General features: G+C 69.1%; 1 protein-coding gene across 2 annotated transcripts; it reads right to left on the bottom strand.

Moving 5' to 3' along the window:
- Positions 1 to 300: 300 nt before the first annotated feature.
- RARA (retinoic acid receptor alpha) lies at positions 301 to 20932 on the bottom strand. 2 transcript variants are annotated; one of them, XM_058857680.1, is made up of 9 exons: positions 20786 to 20932; positions 13758 to 14053; positions 3409 to 3557; positions 3163 to 3304; positions 2122 to 2282; positions 1859 to 2035; positions 1577 to 1781; positions 1251 to 1409; positions 301 to 829 (listed from the first exon to the last, which is right to left on the bottom strand). In XM_058857680.1, exons 2-9 carry the CDS (start codon positions 13933 to 13935, stop codon positions 618 to 620), a joined length of 1383 nt encoding a protein of 460 aa, XP_058713663.1. In that variant the 5' UTR covers positions 13936 to 14053; positions 20786 to 20932; the 3' UTR covers positions 301 to 617. The 2 variants fall into 2 exon arrangements, with proteins under 2 accessions (XP_058713663.1, XP_058713664.1); XM_058857681.1 differs by lacking the exons at positions 13758 to 14053; positions 20786 to 20932 and adding an exon at positions 8336 to 8587.
- Between the last annotated feature and the right edge of the window lie 3062 nt (positions 20933 to 23994).

The following is a 23994-nucleotide window of genomic DNA, read 5'->3' as shown; positions in this document are numbered from 1 at the left end:
GACTGGCACCACCCTGTGCCCCCCACAGTCCCCTCCCCGCCTGGGGGGCCGGGGCAGGGCCCGCCCGGTGCCCCCCGACTCTAAATCCACTAAAATCTCAACAACAACAACAAAAAAAAAATGAATTTAATAATAATAAACCGTGTGCCCCCTCCCTCCCCTGGCAGCGCCCGCCGTGCCCCCTCCACCTGCACAGGCCTAAAAACCCCTCCAAACTTTTACAAAGGTTTTAAAACGTATTTATAGATATTTATAGATATTTATATATATATACTTTGCTTTCTTTTCTCTTTTAAATGACTCTGCTTCCTCGGCGTGCGGGGCTGGCCGGACCCCCCCGCGGACGGCCGGGGCGGGGGGGTGGCTCGGTGGTCGCGATCCCGTGGGTGCTGGTGCTGGTGGGGCCGGGGCGTCCCCGGGGCCGCGGCCGAGGTCCCCGCGCCCCTGAAATGTGACTCAACCAAGGCGCTGGGCCCGGGGCTGGGGGGTCCCAGCGGGGGCCGCTCCGGCGGGGGCTGCCGAGGAGTCCGCCCCGGGGGGGCTGCAGCCGGGCCGGGCGCAGGGACTCCCCCCGTGCCGGCGTGCCGGGCTCTGTCCTGGTGCGCGCCGGGCGCGGGTCACGGCGAGTGCGTGGCCGGGCTGCTGCGGTTGGAGCTGGGCGAAAGGCTGGGGCTGCAGCTGCCCGGGGGGGGCCCCAGGCTGCCCCCGCGGGGGCCGCCCGCCTGCCCCCCCAGCGTGTCCATGCCCTCCGAGTTCTCCAGCATCTCCTGGATGAGCGGCGGCATCGAGCCCGGGATCTCCATCTTCAGCGTGATCACCCGCTCGGCACCTGCGGGAGGGGCAGGGTCAGCAGGGCGCTCCCAAAATGAAATGGGCACTCCCAAAATGGCACCCTGAAAGTGGCATCCCCCTAACAGCACCCAGAAAAACCCCAAAATGGCACACTAAAACTGGCACCCCCAAAACAGCACCCTGAAAGTGGCACCCCAAAAACAGTACCCCCAAAATGGCATCCAGAAAGTGATACCACCAGAACGGCACCCTGAAAACATCACCCTCAAATGAAAACCCCGGCTTTGTTTGTGCCTGGGTACTGAGGACAAGGGATGTGGTCACATCCCCAGAATCCCTGGAAGATGCAGTCCTGGGTGTGTCCTCTTCTTCGTCCCCTCTGGAGAATGCTGCATGACCTGGACCCCCTCAGGGTCCCCTGGATGCTCCCTCAAGACCCGAAGCCACAGGAGCCTCACCCTTGGCGCTGATGCTGCGCAGGTCTGTGATCTTCATGAGCATCTTGGGGAACATGTGGGGCTTGTTGGGCCTCCTCTTCCTCACGTAGATCTTCAGTGCCTCCAGCAGTGGCTCCTGCAGCTTGTCTACCTTGTCAGGCTGCTCCAGGTCCTGGCGGTCTGGGGAGGGGGCACACAGCGGTTGGGAGGGACAGCACATCCTGTGGGTTCCCAGCTCCCACCGCTTGGGCTTCATTTGGGGTCTCCTCACTCAGCCCTTGGGGGAGGACAGCCAGGCTGCAGTGGGGGCCCGCGGGCACTGGGCAGGTGCCCATCCCTGCACCCACCTCCACAGATGAGGCAGATGGCACTGAGCAGCCCCGTCTCGGCGTCGTCCATCTCCAGCGGCAGCAGCTGGTTGGCGAAGGCGAAGACCAGGTCGGTGAGGGGCCCGAACCCCGCGTTGTGCATCTGCGTGCGGTTCAGCGTCAGCCCGTCCGAGAAGGTCATGGTGTCCTGCTCCGGCGTGTAGCGCGTGCAGATCCGCAGGATCTGGGGGGGAAGAGGGCAGGGGGCTCAGCCTGCTGTCCCCTCCCCATCCCTGTCCCCATCCCTGTCCCCGTGCTCACCAGGATGTCGAGGCAGGCGGCTTTGAGGAGGGTGATCTGGTCGGCGATGGTGAGCGTGGTGAAGCCGGGGAGCTGCTTGGCGAACTCCACCGTCTTGATGATGCACTTGGTGGACAACTCGCTGAACTTGTCCCACAGGTCGATGTCCAGGGACACGCGCTGCTCCGAGCTGTTGTTCTGTGGTGGGAGGTGGGGGATGAGGGCACGGAGGGGGTGCCACCCTTCCCAGTCCCCCAGGAGCCCCGGGACCCCGTGACACCCACCGTAGTGTATTTGCCGAGCTGGCAGAGCGCGGGGAAGGTCTCCTGGTGGGCTTTGCGCACCTTCTCGATGAGCTCCTCCACCTCAGGTGTGATGATGTAGCTCTCCGAGCACTCCGGCTTGGGCACGTCCTTCTTCTTCTTGTTCCGGTCATTGCGGACGGCTGCAGGAATGGCAGGGTCAGTGTCACCTGTCCCCGGTGCCACCCAGCCCCTGCCCCGCCACGCTCTGCCCCTCAGGACAGGATGCCACCAGCAATGGGCTCAGCTGTAGTGATGAGCTCCCAGCAGAGCCATCAGCCCCACAGATTCCTTTAAACAGCCCCCAAGTCATTAGGAGCAATTAGGGGTGCAGTTCGACCCTGAAGCCTTGGGGGCCCCACACCCCTCGCCAAGGGGACGTTGCTCCGCAAAGCCAACGCATCAGAGAATGGGGACAGAGAATGGCAGCTGAGCCACTGTGCTGGGTGAGGGGCATGGGAGGGACCCTGGGGATGGCAGCTGGGAAGGGGGGAGCAGGTGAGAGGAGCCCCCAGCCCTGCAGGGATCAGCCTCTGTGGGCTGAGAGGGCCAGGACCCCTCTTAGGTGCAGGGTGAGTCCCTGGGATGCTGAATCCCCCTGGCAGTTCCTGGCCCCCCAGCCTCTGCCAGCTCCTCCCAGGGGTCCCAGGCCCCAGGGGCTGGCAGATGGGGCAGGACTCAGGGAGGCAGCTGCGCCTCAGCAGCCCTATCCCCCGGGCACCCACCGCAGGGGCACAGCCGGGCACCATGACAACTGCCAGCGGAGCAGGGAGGCCTCATCAGTGTCATTTATCTCTGACATTATCAATCACGTGTTGCCCGGGCAACTGCCAGGCTGTGACACAATTCCAGGGGGTCCCCATCCCCCCCGGCCTTGCTGGGCACACGGTGGGGGCTGCTGGGATGGCCCATCACACCCAGAGCCCCCCCTGACCAGGACACCAGGCAGGATGTTCCCATCCCACCCCGATCTTCATCGCTGTCCCCATCCCCATCCCTGTCCCCATTCCCATCCCCACTCACACTCCTTGGACATTCCGACTTCGAAGCACTTCTGGAGCCGGCAGTACTGGCACCGGTTGCGCGTCACCTTGTTGATGATGCAGTTCTTGTCCCGGTGGCACGTGTACACCATGTTCTTCTGGATGCTGCGGCGGAAGAAGCCCTGGGGACCCCGCACGCCCCGGTCAGCGCCTGGCAGGGGGACCCCGAGCACCCCAAGCACCGCGGGGAGCCGTGGCGGCAGTCAGGGCCGGTGGCAGCGCTCACCTTGCAGCCCTCGCAGGCGCTGACCCCATAGTGGTACCCCGAGGACTTGTCCTGGCACACGAAGCAGGGCTTGTAGATGCGGGGCAGGGGTGGGGGCGAGGGGGGGCTGGGCACGATCTCCTCGGAGCTGGTGCTCTGCGTCTCGACGGCTGTGGGGAAGGGGCAGCACTCAGGGCACGGAGCCCCCCGGGCAGGGACCCCCCCTATCCCGCACCCCACGGCTGCTCCCCAGCTCTGGGGGTCCCGGCAGCCCCAGCCCCGCGCTGCCCACCCCGGCCCTGGCGCCAGGTCGAGCGGGGCCAGCGGGGAGAGGACGCGTGCTGGGAAGATGCAACGTGACATTTCCAGGTCACAGAGACGATGTGGAATTCAGGCAGACAAAAAAAAAGGAAAAAAAAAGCAAAGAAAAGGGCCGGGATCCCAGGAGCCCCCAGCCCAGGCGGCACTGCCAGCGGATGGAGGCACAGAGGGTGCAGGGCCAGCTTGGGGGGCCAGTGCCACACACACATGTGGGGACATGTAGTGTGACACCTGTACATACAGGGTGACCCCACATGTACAGTGTAACCCCCATATATGCAGGGTGACCCCCACAGCCCGAGAGTCACCCTCCACCCCCAGCCAAAGCATGGCCCCCCCAGGACATCCCCAAGGGCAGCGCTGCCTTTGTCCCCCTAACAAGCAGATGCTGGCCCTGACAGCACAGGGGACACAGACAGTACCTCTGAACCCCAAAACCTTATGGAACATGCCTGCTCCCCTCCTGAACCCCAAAACCTCAAGGCATGTGCCTCTTGCAGCCCAGAAGCACCCCCGTCCCCCAGGACCCTGCGGGAGGGTGCCCCAAGTCCCCCAGGTCAAGCCTTGGCCCTGCCCTAGCACAGCCCGGGTGGGGAGCGGGGTGCTCAGTGCAGTTGGGGTGCACCCCTGGCACAGGGGGGGCTCAGCACAGTTGGCATGCAGGCCAGGGGGGTTCAGCACGCTCAGGGTGCACCCCTGGAGCTGGCGAGGGGCTCAGCACAGTCAGGGTGCACCCCCGGCGTGGGGAGCAGCCAGGCAGGGGTTAAGCGCTCCCCGGCTGCTCCGGGATGTTTGCGAATGTTTTTCTGCAGCGGAGCCAAGCGAACCAGTCAAACAGGATATTAAAGGCCAGGCCCGGCGGGGGAGCCCGGGCCCCCCCCCCGCCCCGACGGCCCCTGCACCCCAAAAAGGGCCCCACGGCCGCCGGATCCCCCCCGGGGCTGGGGAGGCGCGGGGAGCCCCGGCCGGGGACACCCAGCCCGGAGAAGGGGCTCCAGTGGAGCGGGGGGTTTTGGGGAGTGAGGGGTGGGGGTCCCCAGCCTGGCAGTGCCACGGGCCCCTCGCCAAAAGACACGGGATGGGGCCAGGGAGGGGACAACAGGACAAAGCCACCCCTGACACTGTCCCCAGGCGCCAACGGGGACGGGGAATGTGCGGGGTGAGACAGGAGCGTGCGGGGCAGGGCGAGGAGGAGGTGGGGTGGGATTTGAGGTCACGGAAATGAGTGTGCAAGGTGGGATACGAGTGTGTGGGGTGGGATGCGAGTGTGTGGGGCACAAGGGGAATGTGTGGGGTGGGATATGAGGGCACGGAGGCGATCGTGCAGGGTGGGATATGAGTGCGTGCGGCACCGGGGGAGTGTGCAAGGTAGGATATGAGCGTGCAAAGCGGGATACAAGCGTGTGTGGTGGGCTGGGAGGGTGCAGGGAGGGATGTGAGCGTGCAAGGTGGGACACAAGGCTGCGAGGTGGGATGTGGGTGTGCGGGGTGGGACACGAGGGTGTGGGTGGGACACGGGCGCGGGGGCGAGAGCCGGGCAGAGCTCCCGGGCTGAATAAATCACCGCTGCCACTCGAGGGAGCGGAGCCATTAAAGTGACGGAGAGAACGTCGTCTATAATTTATCGCCTCTTTTATATAATTTAAGAACTTCCTCGTGGAGAGCTGCACTCACAAAACGCGGATTTGACAAGATTTTGATGCGCTGGGTGCGGAGGGGGGAGGGGACCCGGCTCCCTCCGCGTCGCTGCGCTGGCAGAGCTGTGCCAGCACCCCGGGAATCCCCTGCCACCCCCGGCACCAGCCAGCGGACTGCGGTGCCACCGCGAAGGGGACACGGACACAGGCACAGCCGCCAGCCTGGCCAGCTCCTCAGGAGCGCCCCTGACCATCAGGGCCCTGCGGGGCACGGCGAGGGCGCAGAGCCCAGCGGCGCTGAGCAGGGCAGGATGGGTGCCAACCTCCCCCTCTGGAACAGGGCTGGGTGGCGGGGTGCAGCTGGGGACACGGTGGACCCCAATGCCCAGGCTTATCCCGTCCCCCAGCCCGCCCCCCGCAGCAGGGGGGACCCCGCTGTCCCCCCCGGCCGAGGCAGCGGAGCCCGGCTCCAGCTGCAGACCAGATGCTGCGGCTCCGCCAGATCCCGGGTGAACGCTGAACGCGCCGCCCCCGCCCGCGGCCCCGCCGGCTGCTTCCTGCCCGCGCCGGGGGACCCCGGGGCACCCCGACACCCGCACCCCCGCCCTGGCGTGGGAAAGCGCCTGCGGGGACACCCCGTGTGCCGCTGCCCGGGGGGGACACCGGCCTCCGCACCGCCACCACCCCGCCACGGCTCCGGGACAGAGCCCGGCCAGAGGAGCGGGGAGGACGAGGATGGGGGGGACTAGAGAGGAAAGCCCACCCGAGGCGCGCAGCGGGGGTCACCGGGGGTCCCCGCAGCCCGGTGCGGTGGCAGTGCCGTGCCAAGGGTCACAGCCCCCCAGAGGAGAGTGGAGGCCCACCCAGGGCTTCGCCGTGGATGAGAACCCCACGTGCCCCGAATTCCTGCGCCTCTGCAGAAGGGGGAGGGAGGGAAGAGGGTGCCGGGAACCCCGAGCCGTGGGGTGCCCGGTCCTGTTCAAGTGCCACCGGCCACGGGGCTCAGCCCACCGCGCACCGCCTGGTCCCCACGGAGCATCCTGCCCAGGACCCGGTGTCTGCCCCCTGCCAGCAGCAGGGCCTGGCGTCCCCAAAACCCCGACACACCCATCTGTGACCCGCAGCTTTCGCAAGGCCGTGTGAGGCCACCATGTGCCCGGCGGGGGGGTGCCATGCATAATCCAACCCCACATACCCCTCTCACACCCGCAAAGCACTCCAAAAACCCCCAACAGCACACGGCTCCACAGGGGCAGGGGGCTTCCAGTGCCTTGGTGGGCTCCTACAAGATCTTCCATCACCCTCGGGAACTGCCTCGTGCCTCCGTTTCCCCGTGGTGGTAGCCCCAGTCTTCTCTGGGGGTGTGGGTGGGCTCTCCGTGCCCCCCGAGCAGCTCTGGCTCCTGTGCCAGCGCAACACGCCCTGCCGGGTAGGGCAGTGCCGTGCCACGCTGGGCGAGCAGCCAGCACCGCGGGGCCAGCGGGCACAGCCGCAGCTGGCTCTGAGGAAACTGAGGCAAAGCACGGCTGCACCGACACCACTGAGCCCTGCCCGGGCTGGCACCCCCGGGCTGGGGAGACACGGCACCTCGTGTGACGTCGGGAGCAGGGCACAGAGCCAGGGAGTGCTGCCAGTGCCCGCCGCCCATGCACTCGCCAGGTCACGGTCACCGTGACCAGAGCCCCGAGGTGCCCTGGCCAGGACAGGGGACCCACACCCACCCAGCGGCCCACGGGGAGGGGGCTCCGGCCCCCGCAGGACGGGGAGGGGCACAGAGAGGGGACGATGGCCCCCCAGGTACCCTGCTCAGGACAGTCAGAGCCGGGGAGCCCTGCGCTAAGGGGTGGCACTGGAGCCCGGGACCCCCCTGCCCACCCTGCCCACCCTGCCCGAGCGAGGCCTCGGGGGCAGCCCCCACCCCTCACGGAGGCAGCGGGAGCCCCCTCATGTCCCCAGAGCAGACAAAGGCCCCTCGGCCGCGCTCGGTGCCAGCGCAAAGGTCGAGCGGCCCCGAGACAATGAGGGGAGTGAGACCGGGGGTCCACGGCCACAACATCCTCTGCACAGCGCTGCCCACGGGCACCCCGCCATGGGCCCCCGCCCTTATCGGGGTGAAAGTCCCACGGAGCCCGGCAGGACTTTCTCTGGGGCCGCTGTGGTGGCCCCTGGGTGCCAGGGCACCGGCTGCCAGCAGCGGGGGCACGGGACTCCTCCAGCCCCCCCCCAAACCTCACTCGCCCCCCACACGGTGGGCACAAGCCACAGCAAGGCTCCACATCCCCGTGAGGGAACAGCTCCCAGGCCGGCCGGCACCGAGAGCGCTGCCCGTGCCCCGCCGCTGCCCATCCCGGTACGGCGGTGCCCTCACGCCCTCCGTGCCCCCCCGGCACAGCGCATGGGCACGGGGGGGACACCGGGCCGTGACCCCTTCAGGGCAGGGTCCCGCCAGCGGGAACGGGACCGGCCCGGCCCCACATCCACACCCAGGACCCCGCAGCCCAGGGGGACCCCCTGATCTGCGGCAGGGTGGGGGCCCAGGCTGGGGCTCCCCCGCGCCTGGGCAGCGGCGGCGGCTCCGTCTGTAGTTAATTGGATTTTCCCGGAGCCTTTATCAGGAGAGAGCGAAATTCCCGGCGGAGCCGGCGCTGCCCGGACCCCGCTGCGGGAAGGGGGGTCGAGAGGCGACCCCCCTGTCCCCCTTCACCGAGCTCGGCCCCGAGGTCCCGACTGCCCCCGAAATAGGGCAGGGGGTGTTTAAAGAGCCGGCGGCTTCTGCGCATGGAGCGGGTGGGGAGGAGGCTGAGGGGGCTGAGCCCCGCACTCTTCCAGGACCAGCACCCAGCTCGGTCCCTCGCCCACGGCCGAGGCCCCCGCACCCCGCACCCATCCCCGCAGCCCCCCCCAGCACCCGCCCGGGTTTCGGGGCCCCTCTCCCCGGTCCGATGCGGCGGAGGGGGGCCGGGGTCCGCCCCCGGTGCGCAGGTACCTACAGCGGCCGGAGCTGCTCCACGGCGGGGGGCGGCGGGGGGGGCCGCCCCGGGGGCCCGGCACGTAGAAATCCATGCGGAGGAAGGGGCCGGGGGGCAGCCCCGCCACCGCCGCGCCCTCGTACATGGCCCCGGGGCGGCGGGGGCGGCTCCCCCGGCCGGGGCGGCCCCGGGCGGTCAGTGGCCCCCCCCGCGCCCCCGGGGCGCCCCGCGCCGCGCTGCCATCGCCCCGCGGAGCGGCCCCGCCGCTCGCTCCGCGCCCGAGCGGCGGGAGGAGGAGGAGGAGAAGAAGGAGGAGGAAGAGGAGGAGGAGGAGGAGGCGGGGGGAGGGGAGGAAGGCGCAGCCCCGCCGGCTCTGCGGCTTCGCCAGCCCCGGTCCCTCCCGGCACCCGCCGCCTCCCCGCGCTTAACCCGCTCCGCGCCGCGGGGCCGCCCGGAACCCGCACGCGGGGGGACACGGACACGGGGCACGGACACGCGGGGACGGGCACGGACACGCAAGGGAGAAATGGACACCTTGGGGGGGCACGGACACAGGACACGGACATGGGGTGGGAGACACACGGACACCGAGAGGGACACGGACATGCAGGGGGTAGCAGACGTGGTGGGGACACGGATACGCGGTGGAGAAATGGACACACGGAGAGGGCACGGACACGCGGGGGCAAAGGGACACGCAGGAGAATACGGACATGCAGAGGGACGCGGACACGCGGGGTCAGCGCCACGCGGGAGCGAAATGGGGAGGGGCTCAAGGCGGGGCTGCCCGGTGGAGATGACGGGGGACCCTGGGGGTCCCGGGGGGGTCCCGGGGGTTGCCCGGCGGCCACGGCTCATTTGCCTAATGGGATGCGGGTGAACTGCGGGTGAACCCGCGGGAAGGGCTCACCTCGGCCTGACCCTCGGCCACCCCCCGGGGGGGGGTGGCTGGGTCTGTGTACATGCATGTGCACCTGTGTTCATGCATGTTCCCAGTGCATGATGCGTGTCTGCATCCCCGCTGCAGCAGGGCCACACGCGCTCCCGCTACACAGACACACGGGGAGGTGTGTGTGCCTGCACAGGGCAGGCTGTGCGCACACACGCGTGTGCATTCGTCCTGCACGCACACGTGTGTGACACCGTGTCCCACCGAGCACGGCAGCAGCTGAGAACGGGAGCACACGCGTGTGTGCGCAGCGCACTGTGTCTGTGTGTGCATGCACACGCGTGTGCTGGCCTGTCACCCATGCAGGGCAGAGAACCGTGCGCCGCCAGTCCCCACCACACCACCCCTTCACGCGAGCTCCTGTTGAAGGTGACACCACAAACCCAGAGACCCCTGAGTGGTGACAGCGCTGCCAGCGCAGAGCGGGGACAGTCACACGCCAAGGACAGGCCCCGGGGGTGCCACTTCCCGCCGCAGCGATGTCCCTGCTGCACAGCGGGCACAGCACAGCATCCACACTGCCCCAGCCCCACGCTGCCAAGCCCCCGGAGGGAAAGGAGCCCCACTGACCCCCCAGCTGGGCCTTGCCACGGGCAGGAAGAGCACACACATGTGCACGGCTGGACACGGATGGGAGGGTGCGGGCACTGCCGCACACATCTGCGTGTGCGTGCGGCTGTGTTTGTGTGCGGCTCTGTGTGTATGCGTGCGGCTCTGTGTGTGCATGTGGCTCTGTGACTGTGTGTGTGCGTGTGACTGTCCTGTGTGTGTGTGTGGCTGTGCATGTGCGGCTGTGCACATGTGTGGCTGTACATGTGTAACTGTGCGTGTGCAGCTGCGCACATGTGGCTGTACATGCATGGCTGTGCACATGTGTGGCTGTCTCTGTGTGTGCAGCTGTGCACACGTGTGGCTGTACATGTGTAACTGTGTGTGCAGCTGCGCACATGTGGCTGCACATGCATGGCTGTGCACATGTGTGGTTGTCTCTCTGTGTGTGGCTCTGCGTGTGTGTGGCTGTACACGCGTGTGGCTGTCTCTGTGTGGCTGTCTGTGTGTGTGTGTGGCTGTCTCTGTGTGTGGCTGTACACACGTGTGTGGCGCTGTGTGTGTGTGTGGCTGTACATGTGTGGCTGTACATGCGTGTGGCTGTCTGTGTGTGTGTGGCTGTGTGTGTGTGGGGCTGTACACGCGTGTGGCTGTCTGTGTGTGTGTGACTTTGTGTGTGTGGCTCTGTGTGTGTGTGTGGCTGTCTCTGTGTGTGAGGCTGTACACGCGTGTGGCTGTCTGTGTGTGTGTGGCTGTCTGTGTGTGTGTGGCTGTACACGCGTGTGCGTGTCCGTGTGTTCGTGCGGGGCTGCGCAGAGCGGCAGCGCCTGTTTAAATAATAATGGCAAGTCGGGGCTTTGCTTAGCCAGCAGGTTTCGAACAAAAGCCCAGCGCTGCTCCAACTTCCTGCAGCGAACATGACAAATGTCTGCTCTGACTCATTTACCAGCGCTGGAAAGAATGTGGCTGCGATGGAGGGGACGGAGGGGACGGCGCAGGGGACGCGGACGGTGGCACCGCGCGGCCGGGCCGTGCCGGCGGCCGCCCCGACGGGCAGCGCTTCCCATCCCGCATCGTTTCCTGCACAGCTTCCCACATCCCTTCCCATCCCGCATCCCCTCCCGTCCCGCGTCGGCGGCAACAGGAAGAAACAGAGATTAAAAAAAAAAAAAACCAAAACCTTAATTCCAGAGCCAAGAGGAACTGGGCGAGGGGACACCCCACACGCAATCCCGCAGTGTGAGGGGGAGAGGGACACCCCGCCCTGAGCCACATCCCACCGGCAGCCTGGGGACACGAAAACACGGCCCTTCCACCAACATCCCCAGCCCCGCATCCTCCTGGCCCCACTCCCCGAGCGATGTCCGGGGGGACAGAGATGCCTCCAAGAGGCGGATGAAAACCCAACCCAACAGCCCTTGGGGAACTCATGGAGGACCCCCCGTGCCCGGAGGGGATGGCTTTGGGATCACAGGCTCACTGTCCCCACGGACAGGGATGCCCGGGGTCCCCAAACAAACCCCCCCAAGCCCAGCCCGGGGTGCTGGCCGCAGCCCTTCCCCCAGCGCCGCGCCGGCACCTCGGGGCCCCGCAGCTCCCCCGGGCCCCGCAGCCCCCCTCTCGCCCGCCCACTTCAAAAGACCCCATTTATCCCCTTCAGCCGCTTTTGAGCCCGGCGAATTCCCGGCTGGAGCAGGCGGCTCCCCCCGGCCCCTGACAGTGATAGAGAACCTCCGCCTAATGGGCTTTCCCAGGCTGGGGGCCCAGCGCCTCATCAATCTTCCCCGGGCAGGGATGGGGGGGCCGGGGGGTCCCCAGCACCGCACCCCGCGGGGCTCCCCCCGGCCACTGCCCTGAGCGGGGCCCCCCGGCCCCGCGGCCCCCCCACCCCCGGCCCCCGGCCTGCAAGGGAGCACGTTTTGCTCATTAATTTTTAAAAATTAATTAATTACGGGGCGCTGCGGGGGAGCGGCTGCGGCGCGAGGAAACCGGAGCCAGCGGGTAGGGTGACAGGCCAGCCCGGGCGCGGGGCCCCCTGTCCCGGCAGCCCGCAGCGGGGCCGGGGGGGCGCGGCTGCAGCGGGGGCTGGGCTGGGGTCCCGCAGCCAGGCCTGGGAATCAGGGCAAGGGAGGGTCTGGGGGGGCGGCTGCACAGGGAGCCCCTCACAGACCCCCGAGACACGCCACGGGGCCAGCACTGGGCACGGGGAGGGGACCTCTAGGGACAGCCAGGCGCCACGGAGCCCCCAGGGATGGGGATGAGGGCACAGGCACAAACCAGCAGCGCCACGCACACCCAGACGTGTGTACACACCTGGCACAGGGACACGGGCAACCCGCTCTGCGTGTGTCACCGACACACAGGCACAGCGGGCACTGACACACGCTCACACACGTGTGACACAGGCGTGCACGGCCTGTGCAGCCCCAGCTGTGCACACGCACACCGGAACCGTGCACGGTGCCGCGGACACGCAGCTCCGCGCAGGGCACACGCGTGTACATCCATCGCGGGGGCACACGCGTGCCCGCATGCAGCTCCCAGCACAGCAGATCCCCACCGCGGCACCCGCTGGGCTGCCCGTTCCAATCCCAAATCCTGGGAGGGGCATCTGCACCCCCGGTAGGGCCCAGCCGGATCGGCCCTGGGGCTGTGCAGCTGCAGCACATCTGGTGAGGGCCGGACACATGGTAAGGAGGGGGTGGCGGCACCGGCCCCCCCGCAGGCGGGACACAGACACCGGAACCTCCCTGCAGCAGGAGCGAGAGCAGCGGCACCACGGGACACCCCAATCCTACAGGACCTACCCAAAAAGAGCACCCACCAGGCTGTGTGGATGCCGGGGGGAGGCGGCAAGACCTGGTGCCCCCACCCCCTGTATCCTTCGGGCACCCAGCAGGGAAGGCAAAGGGGAAACTGAGGCATGATTCACCAGTCGGCCACCCACCCCAGGACACCCTCCAGTCATACCCGCGGCCTTGTCCTCAGTGTCAGGGAAGGGGGGGACACAGGCGGCCCCCCCAGCCTGTTCCCACACGCCCGGAATGGCCCCAGAGCCAGCGCGGGGGAGTGGCCCCACCCGCCGACACCCAGTCGCTGAACTGGTCCCACTGGGTCCCACCGCCGCCGGGGCGGCTCCGGCGGGGGACAGCACCCAGGGCCGGCCCTGCCCGGACCTGCACCGGCCCCGGGGCCAAGGACGGGCCGGGGGGGCCCCGCCACACCCCGACCCACGGGGTTCTCCCCGGCAGCGGGCGCCGCAGGGCATTCCTGTTGCACGGAACAGGCACGGGCACCCACCACCGTGAGGCCGGGGCGAGGTCCAGCAGCCACCCTACGGCATCCAAGACGGCATCCAGGGAAACTGAGGCACTCTGAGGGGTGCTGGTTTGGGGGGACCCCGGGTGGGAGCCCACCTCCAGTGGCTGCCAGCTGCTGTCATGGCAGGCGGTGATTACCGGGGCCGTGATGGACGACCCTGTCATGGGGAAATGGAATCGGGAGCAGCCGCGATGATGATTGTCTTCATTGCCTTCATCACCTCCCCCTCGGCAGCCCCGCCACTGGTGAACAAAGACATGGGGACACAGCACCCACCAAGCCCACTGGCACCCAGGCTGGTCACAGGGAGGGACAGGGACACCCTGGCCAGGGCCTGCAGGCCATTAATAACCAGCATATAAAACAGCCACTAACGAAGGCGGCCACAATTAATGACAACCTCACCAGGGCCACTGACCACTCCCTGCCTCAGTTTCCCCAGCAGCAGCACTCACAGGAACACATGGGGAAAAGCACCCGGCGCTTGCATCACGGAGCCCCCAAAATCAGCTCCCCACAGGTGTGGCTGGGAGCAGGGAGCCCCTCCCTCACCAGTGCCACCACCCCAGCACCCCACATACCCCCCCCCAGCACTGGGGGTCCCAACAGGGCCGTGGTACTCACTGGCAGGTGATGGGGTGCTGTATCCACTGACGGGGAGCTGGTGCTGGATGCCGGCCAGGGTGCTGGGCGGTGAGAGCCCCCCCAGCATGTGTGGGAAGAAGAAGGCGTAAGGGGGCACAGGGTAGCCATTGAGGTGCCCCCCGCCCGGTGTGGGGCAGGAGCTGCTGTTGCTGGCCATGGTGGGGTCTCCGGTGCGGGGGGCTCTCAGGTGTGGGGTCCTGGGGGCGAGCAGAGCATGGGGCCCGCGGGTGCCCTGCTGCCGGGCTGTCCTCACAGCTGGTGCTGGTCCTGTGGTGCTGCAGGGGAAGCAGAGAGGGGCATTAGCAGAGGGGCTGGGACCACTGACCCCCACCCCGTGTGGTCACCCACCAGCTGTGCCTCAGTTTCCCCAGCCACATCCCCTCCCGGCCCCAGGAGGGCGCAGCCGGCCGGGCCTGGGGCTCCGTGTGGGATTAACGCCGATCCCCCCGATTAACGACACCGGGACGGCGGCACCGGCAGGCGCAGCTCACTAATCCCAGCTTAGCTGAGTGGGGGGAACGGGGGGGGACGGTGTGGGGACGGCCTGGGGACACTGTGGCCCCACAGGGCACCCCCTCCAGCCAAAGGCCACACCATGACCCCAAACCTGCTCTGCCAGGCCAGACATGGGAGATGGGGCACACAGTGAGGTCTGGGGGCCACCCCTGCCCCAGCCTGGGGGGCTGTGGGGCAGCTGGGGACTGGGCAGGGGGGGGACATGGGCACACTGGGGTCCCCTGAGGACAGCGGCTCCGCTCCAGGCCGGCTCTGCCGTCACGGCCACGCGCCCACTCCGGCTGCGCGGATCCGAGGGGGCTCAGCCACCCGGCCTCAGAGGGAGGGGGCTCGGTCCCCACAGGACCAGCACCGGGGGGCTCAGCCGGCCGCAGGGCTGGGCCCTGCCCGTCGCGACGCAGCCCCCGCCCCGTGCCATGTGCCGTGTGCCATGTGCCGTGTGCCGTGTGCCATGTGCCGTGTGCCGGCAGCTCCCACGCCAGGCCGGTGGGCACGGACCCCTCGGCCCTGGCCAGTCGGGGGGTGGTGGGAAGGGGGGCGCGGGGCTTTCACAATCCCGGGCTGGCTGTTTATTTAAGTGCTGGCACAGGGCCCGGCGGGGGCTGTTTATTTGCCGAGAGTGCTGGCTCCTGGCCCCGCGGAGGCGGAAAAGGATCCAGAGGAACAAGGCTGGGCCGCCCGGCAAGGCGCTGGGGAGGGGCCGGGATGGGCATGGCCCTGCCCGCCCCCCCCAGAACCCAGCTGCTTGCACCCACTGGAGGCAGGACCCCCGTTCTCCCAACTCACACCAGCACCCACTGACCCAGTGATACACCCATGGGGAGACCTGTGGTGCTGTCACCCCTGGGGTGGGCACCCATCAGTGGCTGGGTGGGGGTCACATCCCCCCAGAACAGGGTGCCCCAGTGAGTGTGGGATTCCCACAGGCATTGCCAGGGCACGGTGCCGGACGCCAGCTCAGCATGGGAGCGGGGACAGCCCTTGCGTGGGGTGCACACATGGCGCTGCAGGAACCCTGGCTTGCGGTGTGGGGGACTGCCCATGGCCCCCCCGGCCAGGCCGTGGCCCCCGAGTTGTGCTGGCCGGGGGGAGCCGGGGGAGGGAGGCGCGGGAAGAACTGTTTATGTTTGCCGGTGCCAAGTGCTTGCCGGGCACCGCGCCAGCCGTGCCGGGGCCCAATTACTCAACCCACTAAGGCCCCCCCACACGCCGCCGGCCAGGGACCAAGCGAGGCCAACGCCGCCGGGCTGGTCACCGTGCACCCCAGTGACCCCCCTTTCCCAGTGCTCCACATGACCAGCAGTGGCCAGGAGGGTCTGGGGATCACGGCCAGCCTTGCCCCCCTTGTGGGTCCTGGTGGGCAGGAGGAGCTGCTGCCCAGAGGAGCTCCCCTGGGACCGTGTGCTGCCACAGCCCCCAGCACACAGCTGCTCCTCAACTGGGGGGTCGTGGGCATCCCAAAAGCGGGTCCTGGGTGTTCTGACCAAGCTGCGTTCCCAAAGCCCCCCCAGGTCAGTAGTGTGGGGCCAGGGGCCGTGCAGCCCCTCGGCAGGGCCCATGCTCACCCGCCCCAACGCCTTTTCCTCCAGTCCCTGCAGGAGCTGGACGAGGCCCGGAGCTTCCTGGAATCCAGCGCCTCGTTCCAGCCCCGGAAAACATTGCTGCAGGGCCCGGGCCAAATCCAGCCACGAGGAACCTCCCACCCAGGCCGGGGGTGGCCCCCGGGAGCGGATGGACAGACGCACGGACACGCAGATCAGACCATTCCCAGGGCCAGCAGCAGTGGGGCTGGTGGGGGACATAATCTGGGGGCCATGGCTGGGGGGGGACACAGCTGGGGTGGGACACGGCTGCCCAAGCCACCATCTCACTGTGACCCCAAAGAGAACACAAAGCCCTCTGCAAAAACGTGTGCACACCCAGACAGGCCAGGCAGCGCTGGCACAGTCCCCCAAGAGACCCCTTCCAAAAAGGCAGCCCCCCACTGTGACCCCCCAGGCTGGGTTCAGTGCCCACAGCCACGTCCAGCACAGCCAGTGCCAACCACAGAGCAACCGGGATCCCACCAGAACACCCACACCGCAACACCCCCTCCACAGCGACCACCCCAGCCAGCTACACCTTCAGCCCACCCTGATCTTCCCCGAAACCCCCCATGCAGGCACCCCCTGGCCCGTGTCACACCCCCAAACCCAGCTGTGCTTCCTGTCGGGGCGATGGCAGCACCAGCGTCCGGATGTGACACGTGGTGAGCGGGGGCACCGCCCTGGCACCCCCGGCAGCGGGGGACCAGTGGGCCCTGGGGTGCTTGGGGGTGCCTGGCAGGGCAGCGGGCAGTGACCCAGCCCTTCCTGTCACACCAGCGGGCACCGTGCTCCAGGCCACAGCTTCCCCTTGCCACTCTCGATTCCCAGGCTGACAGGTTTCAGTTCGGTCCCGGCCCAGTTGTCACAGCCCCTGTCACCCCAGACTCTCTCACCAAGCTCCCCTGCCACCCTAGACTCAGTCACCCCACTGATGTATCACCCCATTGACTAATGACCCCACTGACCTGCCACCCCTGGCCCCTGTCCCTGCTGCCATCCCGGGGCTCACCACCACAGCATCCTGCACTCCCCAAATCTGGCAGTGGCTGCTGTGTATGTCCCCCACTCCCACCAGAACAGGTAATGGGGACCCTCCCTGTGCCCCCACGGTGTGTGGGCAGAGCGGGGTTGCCGTGCTGGGGTACGGGGGCACAGGATGGCAGCCTCGGGGCAGGGCAGGAAGCGCCTGCGGAGCCACTGCGGTTGCAGCCTGCGGTTTCCTCGCTGGCAGCAGAGCCAGCCCGGGGTGGCCTCGCACGCGAGGCCAAGGGCCTGGCTGTCCCCCACTGCCCCCCGCCATCACCGGCCCCTCTGGGCCCCCCCGGGCAAGGCAGAGTTGTGCAGGGGCGGTGAGGTGCCCCCCTGACAGGGCTGCTGAGAGAGACCCTCTCCCCGTATCCCCAAAGCTCTCCACGGTGAGTCACCGTCACGTTTCTCACGTCCCCGGGCAGGCGTGAATCATGCCCAGCCTGCGGCACGGCCAGAGCCAGAGGCACACACTCGGCCAGGCAGCTAGTGCCGGAGTTGAGGCTGCTGGGAACAGGAATCTGAGGATGCTGAGGCCAATGCAGACCCCAGCACCTACATCCGACTCCCCAGGGCCAGCAGCCAACCCAGGGGCTTGCTCAGCCCCACCGCAGGTCCCGGGGCAGCGCTGGTGTTATCACATCCCTACACCAACTGCAAGATACACCGAGCCACCACTGCTCCCCCAGCACAGACACAGGGCCAGGGCCAGCACACGGGCCCACGGGGATGCCATCAGGGATGGTGTCCATGCTGGCCTCCCCAGCCCATGGGCACCCTAGGGAGTCACCAGGGTGGGGGTCCTCACCCCAGCACCCCACATGTCCCTGCCGCCAGGAGCCACAAACTGAAATTCCACCTGTTGCGGCTGGGCTGACTCCGGTTACGCCGGGAACGCGCCGCTCCGGTTACACCTCCCGCACCCACCACCAGACACGCCATTCTTTTGTGGGAACAGGTGCCCCAGCCCCCGCCACGGCCCCTGGGATGGCCACAGCTGTGCCACACCACCACCGGCACCGCTCCGGCCTGGCTGCACCGTGGGTGCCTCGAGGAACAGGCCAGTCCCAAAGGTCCAGTGGTGTCCTGGCCAACATGACCCACCAGCCCCTCACACTGCTGGGCTGCCCCCAGAGCACGCTGGGGACACATCCCCACACCCACCACTGCCTGCCCAGGTACAGCACAACCCCCAGCCTGTATCCCAACCCTCAGGACGAAAGCAGGAAACCGCAGACCCAGGGCAGGTCCTGGAGTGCCCCATCCCAGGGATCCCCGGGTGCCCCATCCCAGGGATCCCCGAGTGCCCCATCCCAGGGATCCCCGAGTGCCCCATCCCAGGGATCCCCGAGTGCCCCATCCCAGGGATCCCCGAGTGCCCCATCCCAGGGATCCCCGAGTGCCCCATCCCAGTTCCCCGGGGCTCCCGGGAAGCAGGGGGATGGTGCCCCGGCAGCCACTCGCGGCAGTCCCGGTTGTTTTTAGCCGAGGCTGCGGCGGCAGCCGGCGCCCTGGGAATGGCGTGCCGGGAACAGCGCGGCCCCAGACAGCCCTCGCTGGCTCGGCGACAGCCGGCAGACAAGTGCAGCTGGCACGGGGCCGCTCGGGACACAGCGCGGGGGGACCCGGCGGGCAGGCGGCTGTGCGACACCCCCGGACACCGGGATTTGGTGGCACCGTGCCCCCAAGCCTGGGCAGGCACCCAGGAGCAGAGACCCGATGCACCTGGGGGGGCCAAACCGCTCCACACCGCAGCCACCGCGACCCACCGCGTCGCGCCCAGGCTGGCTGCGGGCGGGCAGGCAGCCGTGTGCCACTGCCACGTCCCCTTGCCATGTCCCTTGTCACTGCCTGGCAGCCGGGGCTCAGTGGGGACAGCGGAGGCCACTGCGGGCGCACGCGGCCCCTCGCCGGGCCCTGCCACGAGCCACCCCCCGCTAAGCCGCCTCCAGCCGCAGGGAGATTAACCCATTTTCCGTAATCAGCACATGTGTCACCGCAGATATGATCGCACCCCCCGCACTCGCTGCGCCCCCCCTGGGGCTGCCGCTGCCAGGGGGCCCTGCGGCACCATGGCATGGGGCACCTTGGGGCTCCAGGCACGCTCTGCTGGGGACTCACGGTTCCCCCAGCCCTGACGTGCTGCAGCAGCGCCCCAAAAAGGGCTGGGGGGTCCCAGAGCTCAGCCACCCTCTTCATGCCAGCACTGGCACCAGCGCTGGACATCGCCAGGACGGTGGCTCAGGGCACGGTGGCTCAGGGAACAAGCGGCCAAATGTGGCACGTTGTCACACCAGAACCTCCTGGATATAAATAGATCCGGAGCGGCGGGATGGTGAATCCCAGCGCCGCAGGGCAGGCGGTGGCGGTGGCACGGCTGTCCCCAGGCTCCGTTGCCGCGACGCTGCTCCTGCCACAGGGACCGAGTGCGAGGACACAGAGGATGTATGAGGGAGGACAGCTGGGTGAAGCCAGGCGTCCCTGTGGGATGAAGCAGCCCCGGGCACCAGGCAGAGCCGGATAAGGCACAGGGCACTGCCCTGCTGCTGCCATCCCACTGTCGGTGGCCGTGTCACCGTGTCACCTGGAGGGGCTGCGAGCAATGGGCAAAGGGGCCAGACACCCATCGGGACACCCACGGGCATCCCTGGTGCGAACACCCATGGGAGCAGGCACATCCTCGAACCGCAGCAAGGTCACCCCCAAGGGCAGGGTGGGGGCCCACGGGTGACATATGGCCCGGGAGCAGTGTCCGCGGGGCCGCTAAGCCACCGAGCCGTCACCCGCTAATCCCGGCGCGAGGACGCGGCGGGTGCTGCACCCGGAGCCACCAGCCGGTGCCTGCCCGGCTCCCCGGAGCTGGGGGACCGGCTTGGGGAACCCCCGTGTCCCCCCCAGCCCCCGCCGCGCTGCGGGGCGGCCCCTGCCGCCAACGAGGTCAAAGGTCAGAGGCACAGATTTGGGGGACAGAGGCACAGATTTGGGGGACAGAGGCACAGATTTGTCTCCGCACCGGCCCGCCCCAGCCTGGGGCGCTGCTCCCCGCCCCCGGGGGGGGTCCCCTCTCTGTCGGGGTCGAGCACTCGGGGTACAGCACCCCCCATCCGCCCACCCCGCCCAGAGCCCGCGGGGGCTCCGCCGCCCCCGGCCCGGCCCCGGGCAGCTGCTGCGGGCGGGAGGCGGCGGCCGACGGTCCCTTCCCCGGCCCCGCCGCCCCCCGCCCGGCTCCCCCGGGCCCCCCCGCCCGCCGCCGCCCTGTCAGCCGCGCAGAGCGATGGCTTCCTCCGCCCGCCGGCCAGGAAACGGCGCAGACGCCGCTCCCGCCCCCCGGCCCCCGGCCCCCGCCGCCCCCCGCGCTCCCGGCCCCGCTGCCCCGCCGGGCCCCGGCCCCGCCGCACCCCGAAAAGGGGAAGCGGCCCCGGCTCCCACCCCCCCGAGGGAAGGTGGGGGGGAATGTGGCTGCGCGCACCGGCGGCCCAGGGGAGCCCGGTAATCCCGGGGAGATCTCCCCAGCACCGCGCTCTGTGGCGGTCGTCCGGTCCCCGCTGGGGTACAGAGGTTACCGGAGCCTCCCCGGAGCACGCCCCGGGGTGGGGGGGCAGCGCTGCTGCTCGGGAGCGCCCAGGCGGTCGGTACCGGGAGAGGGAACTCCGGCACCCCCAAGCCCAGTGCAGGAGGCAGAGGCCAAAGCCACGCTCTCGAACCCGCTGCGGCTCCGGTGCTTCCGGCAGCCGCAGCCCGGCGGAGTTCCTCCCCCGCTGCGGGAACCCCGGGATCACCCGTTACCGGAGGGGGATCCCCAGAGGCGCTACCGGAGCCGCATCAAAACCCTCCTTCCCAACCTCGCTCCCACGGGTAGATCCAGAGCCCCCTCATTACCTGCTCGCGGAGACTCCAACACCGAAATCCTTAAACCCGGGGAGTTCCCGGTGGAGGCTGCATGGCGACGGCACCGGGAAGAAGCGGGGGGAAGGGGGGGGTTCGCCCCGGCTTAGAGGGGTGAGGGAGGGGTGGGGTGGGGGCTCCCGGGGGGGTTCACCGAGCGGCGGCTGCGGCCATTGCGAGTCATGTGCTCGCGGGGAAACTTTACCCGGGGCTGGGCCGGGCGGGGCGGCGGCGGCAGCGGCGGCGGCGGCGGCGGAGGGCGGGGGGGGGAGCGGAGAGGCCACGCCCCTCCCGGTGACCACGCCCCCGCTCCGCCCCGCCGGCCAATGGGGCGCGGGCGGGGGCGGGGCGGGGGCGGGGCCGGCCCTGCTTTGTAACTCTTTGAAGTCTCCAGAAAGCGGAAGGGGAGAAAGTGGGTGCGCGCGCCGCGCCGTGCGTGGGGGGGGGGCTCTTAAAGGGGCCGCGCACTTCAACCTCCATGCCCCTCTTACCCTCCTTCCTCCCACACTCGCAGGAGGAGGCGCTCCAACCTCCCCCCCCCCCCCCCCCCCCCCCCAGCCCGCTTCCCTCTTCTCTGCCTCTGGGTACCCGGCCGCACCCCCCGGGTGGGGGATTTGGGCACCCACATGAGGGAAAACACATGGGGTGGGTGCTCCAGGGGTGTAGGGAAGAGATGGGAACACACTGGGGGGAAGAGGGGAGAAGGATCAGGAGTCCCTGAGCTGCCCCCAGGATCAGAGGGGAAGGGCTGGGGGCACCTATGGCACCCTGGGGGTACGAAATGCCTGTATCCAGGGGGATTCCTTGCTCTGTCCCTGGAGTGATGCTCATCCTAAGAAGAGGATGGCGATGTGGACACAGACACGGACACGGGCTACCCAGATGCTTTCTAGGAGGCCAGAAAGGGCACCCAAAGCCCTGCACCCACTCTCACAGCCCAGACCCCGCGGCACGAGGGCTGGGAGGGCGGTGGGGCAGGAGCTCACACATGTGAGGAGTGTAGGCAGCCTCAGCACATGCCCCGGGGGGAGTCACACCGCTCCCCCACCGCCCCGGACTCCTGGGTGCCTGTCAGGATCCCACGGTACCCACACAGGAGGGCGGTGCCCACCAGGCCATTCCCGTGCCTCAGTTTCCCCCGTGTGCTCGCCAGAACGAGGATGGACATCCCGGCTGGTCGTGGGCAGCCAGGCCGGGGCACCCGCAGCCCGGAGCAGCCGCTGGCCCCCTCCCCGCACACCGGGGCCCAGGCGCCGGCATGTGCTCAGCCCAGTGGAATGTGCCAAATCACTCCCAGATGTGCACGGCGGCCGGCCCGACCCCCCTCCGCTCCCACCGGGGCAGCCGCCGGGCACCGGGGACCCCCGAGCGCAGCCCCGCGGGACCGAGCCCATCAGCAGCCGGATCCTGCCCGGCCACGGGGCCCGGCCCCGTCCGTGCCGTGGCGTCGCGGCCCCGAGGCCCGGCAGTGCCCCGGCGGCGGGGCGGGCAGCGCAGCAGCGGGTGCCAGGGCGCGGCAGGAGGTGCCACCGGGACAGGGTGGCCGTGTCCCCATCCCACCGAGGCCCCACGCACCTCGGGCGCGGCGGGGTCGTGCGGGGTCCTGCCCCGCACCCCCGGCCCCGGTGCCAGGCGGGAGCAGCCGAGCGGAACGGGGCTGTCAGATGGAATCTGGGTGCCGGCGGTGACGGCGCGGCGGGAGGCGGCCGTGCCCGCCACGTGGCCGCTTATGTAAGGAGAGTGCAAGGGAGGACAGCGAGGCAGCCGGGGCACCGGGGACACCGCCGAGGGGACACCGAGCCCCCGCCGCGCTCTCGGGCGGGTGCGCGGCCGGACACGCGCGCGTGGGGCTGCCCAGGGCACAGCCGGGCACTGCCCGGTCCCTGGGCACGGCACGCGTGTGCGGGGACACGGGACACGGGCACACGTGTGCTGGAGCGGGGGGACAGGACCCCAGAGGCCCCCCCGGCCACCCCACATCACTGCTGGGTGTCCCGGGTGTCTCCTCGCCGCGCTGCTCGCACCGCAGCGCTGCCAGCCCGCGGTGACGAACGGCTCCGGCGGGAGCTCCGGCACCCACGCGCCTGGATCCAGCTGCGCCATCGATTTTTCATCCACTGCGGCAGAGCGGAGCTGGGGCTGGCACTGGCATGGCCAGGAGGGGCATGTCCCCTACACAGCCCCGCTGTCCCCATCCCCACGCAAACAGCCAGGACACCCCAGGGACGGTGGCGGGACTGGCATCGCTCCAGCCTCACCACAGGGTGCCCACCACGGCCAGTCTGGCCCAGATGTGGGGATGTCCCCGTGGCCTGCCTGCACCTGCCTGTGGCACCGTCACCATGGGGGGACACAGAGGAGCCGGGGATGGAGCAACCGTGGGGACAGAGGGAGAAGGATGCCTGCCTGCATCACCAGCACGTCACTGCGGACCCGCACGCTGCCAGCCGCTTCCTTCCTGACCCCGTCACTGTGTGCCAGGTCACCGTGTGCCGTGGGGCTGCGTCACTCCCTGGGGCTGGCACAGGCCAGGATGTGGCCACCGTGCTCCGTGGGGAGCTGGGGACCCCCAGGCAGCCCCTGCTCAGCCCAGCTCTGCCCACGGGCAGGACCGTGCCGGTACCCAGCCCCAGGTGAAAGGTGGCTGGGTCACGGTGCCCGCTGAGCCCCACGGTGCGGGGAGGGGCAGGGACAGGGTTCCCCAGGGTCCCTGACACGGTGAGGGCACCGGGACACAGCCCAGAGCGGGCACAGCCTGGGCTGACCCCGGCACCCGCCCGTGCAGCCGCACACGTCCGACACATGGCAGTGCCGGCTATAAATAGCGCCGGCAGCGAGGGCTGAGCCTGCTCGGGGCCCTCGGGGCTCCCAGATTCCCCCGAGCCCCCCCTGCCTCGGTTTCCCCACGGCCAACAGTGGCTGAAGTGTCCCCAAGGTGTCCCCTGGCCCTGCAACGGCGGAGTGAGGGCTCCCCAGTTCGTGGTGGCACCCAGGGGCCTCACCAGGCTCCCCTTTGTGTCCTCGTCCTGGGCACCCAGTGCAGATGTCCCCGTGTTCTGTGAGCTGCAGGGATGCCACAGAGCTGGGGGGCAGAGCCGAGGTGGAGCTGGGACAGAGCAGGGCCAACCCCTGAGGCCACAGGGAAACTGAGGCACACTGGGGACTCCGGTAACACATCCTCCCCCACCAGCACCCCATCCCTG

The sequence above is a fragment of the Poecile atricapillus genome, chromosome 27, assembly GCF_030490865.1.
Source record: "Poecile atricapillus isolate bPoeAtr1 chromosome 27, bPoeAtr1.hap1, whole genome shotgun sequence".
NCBI lineage: Eukaryota > Metazoa > Chordata > Aves > Passeriformes > Paridae > Poecile > Poecile atricapillus.
The sequence above is the reverse complement of the archived record's forward strand: the minus strand, read 5'-3'. Positions and strand labels throughout refer to the sequence as shown.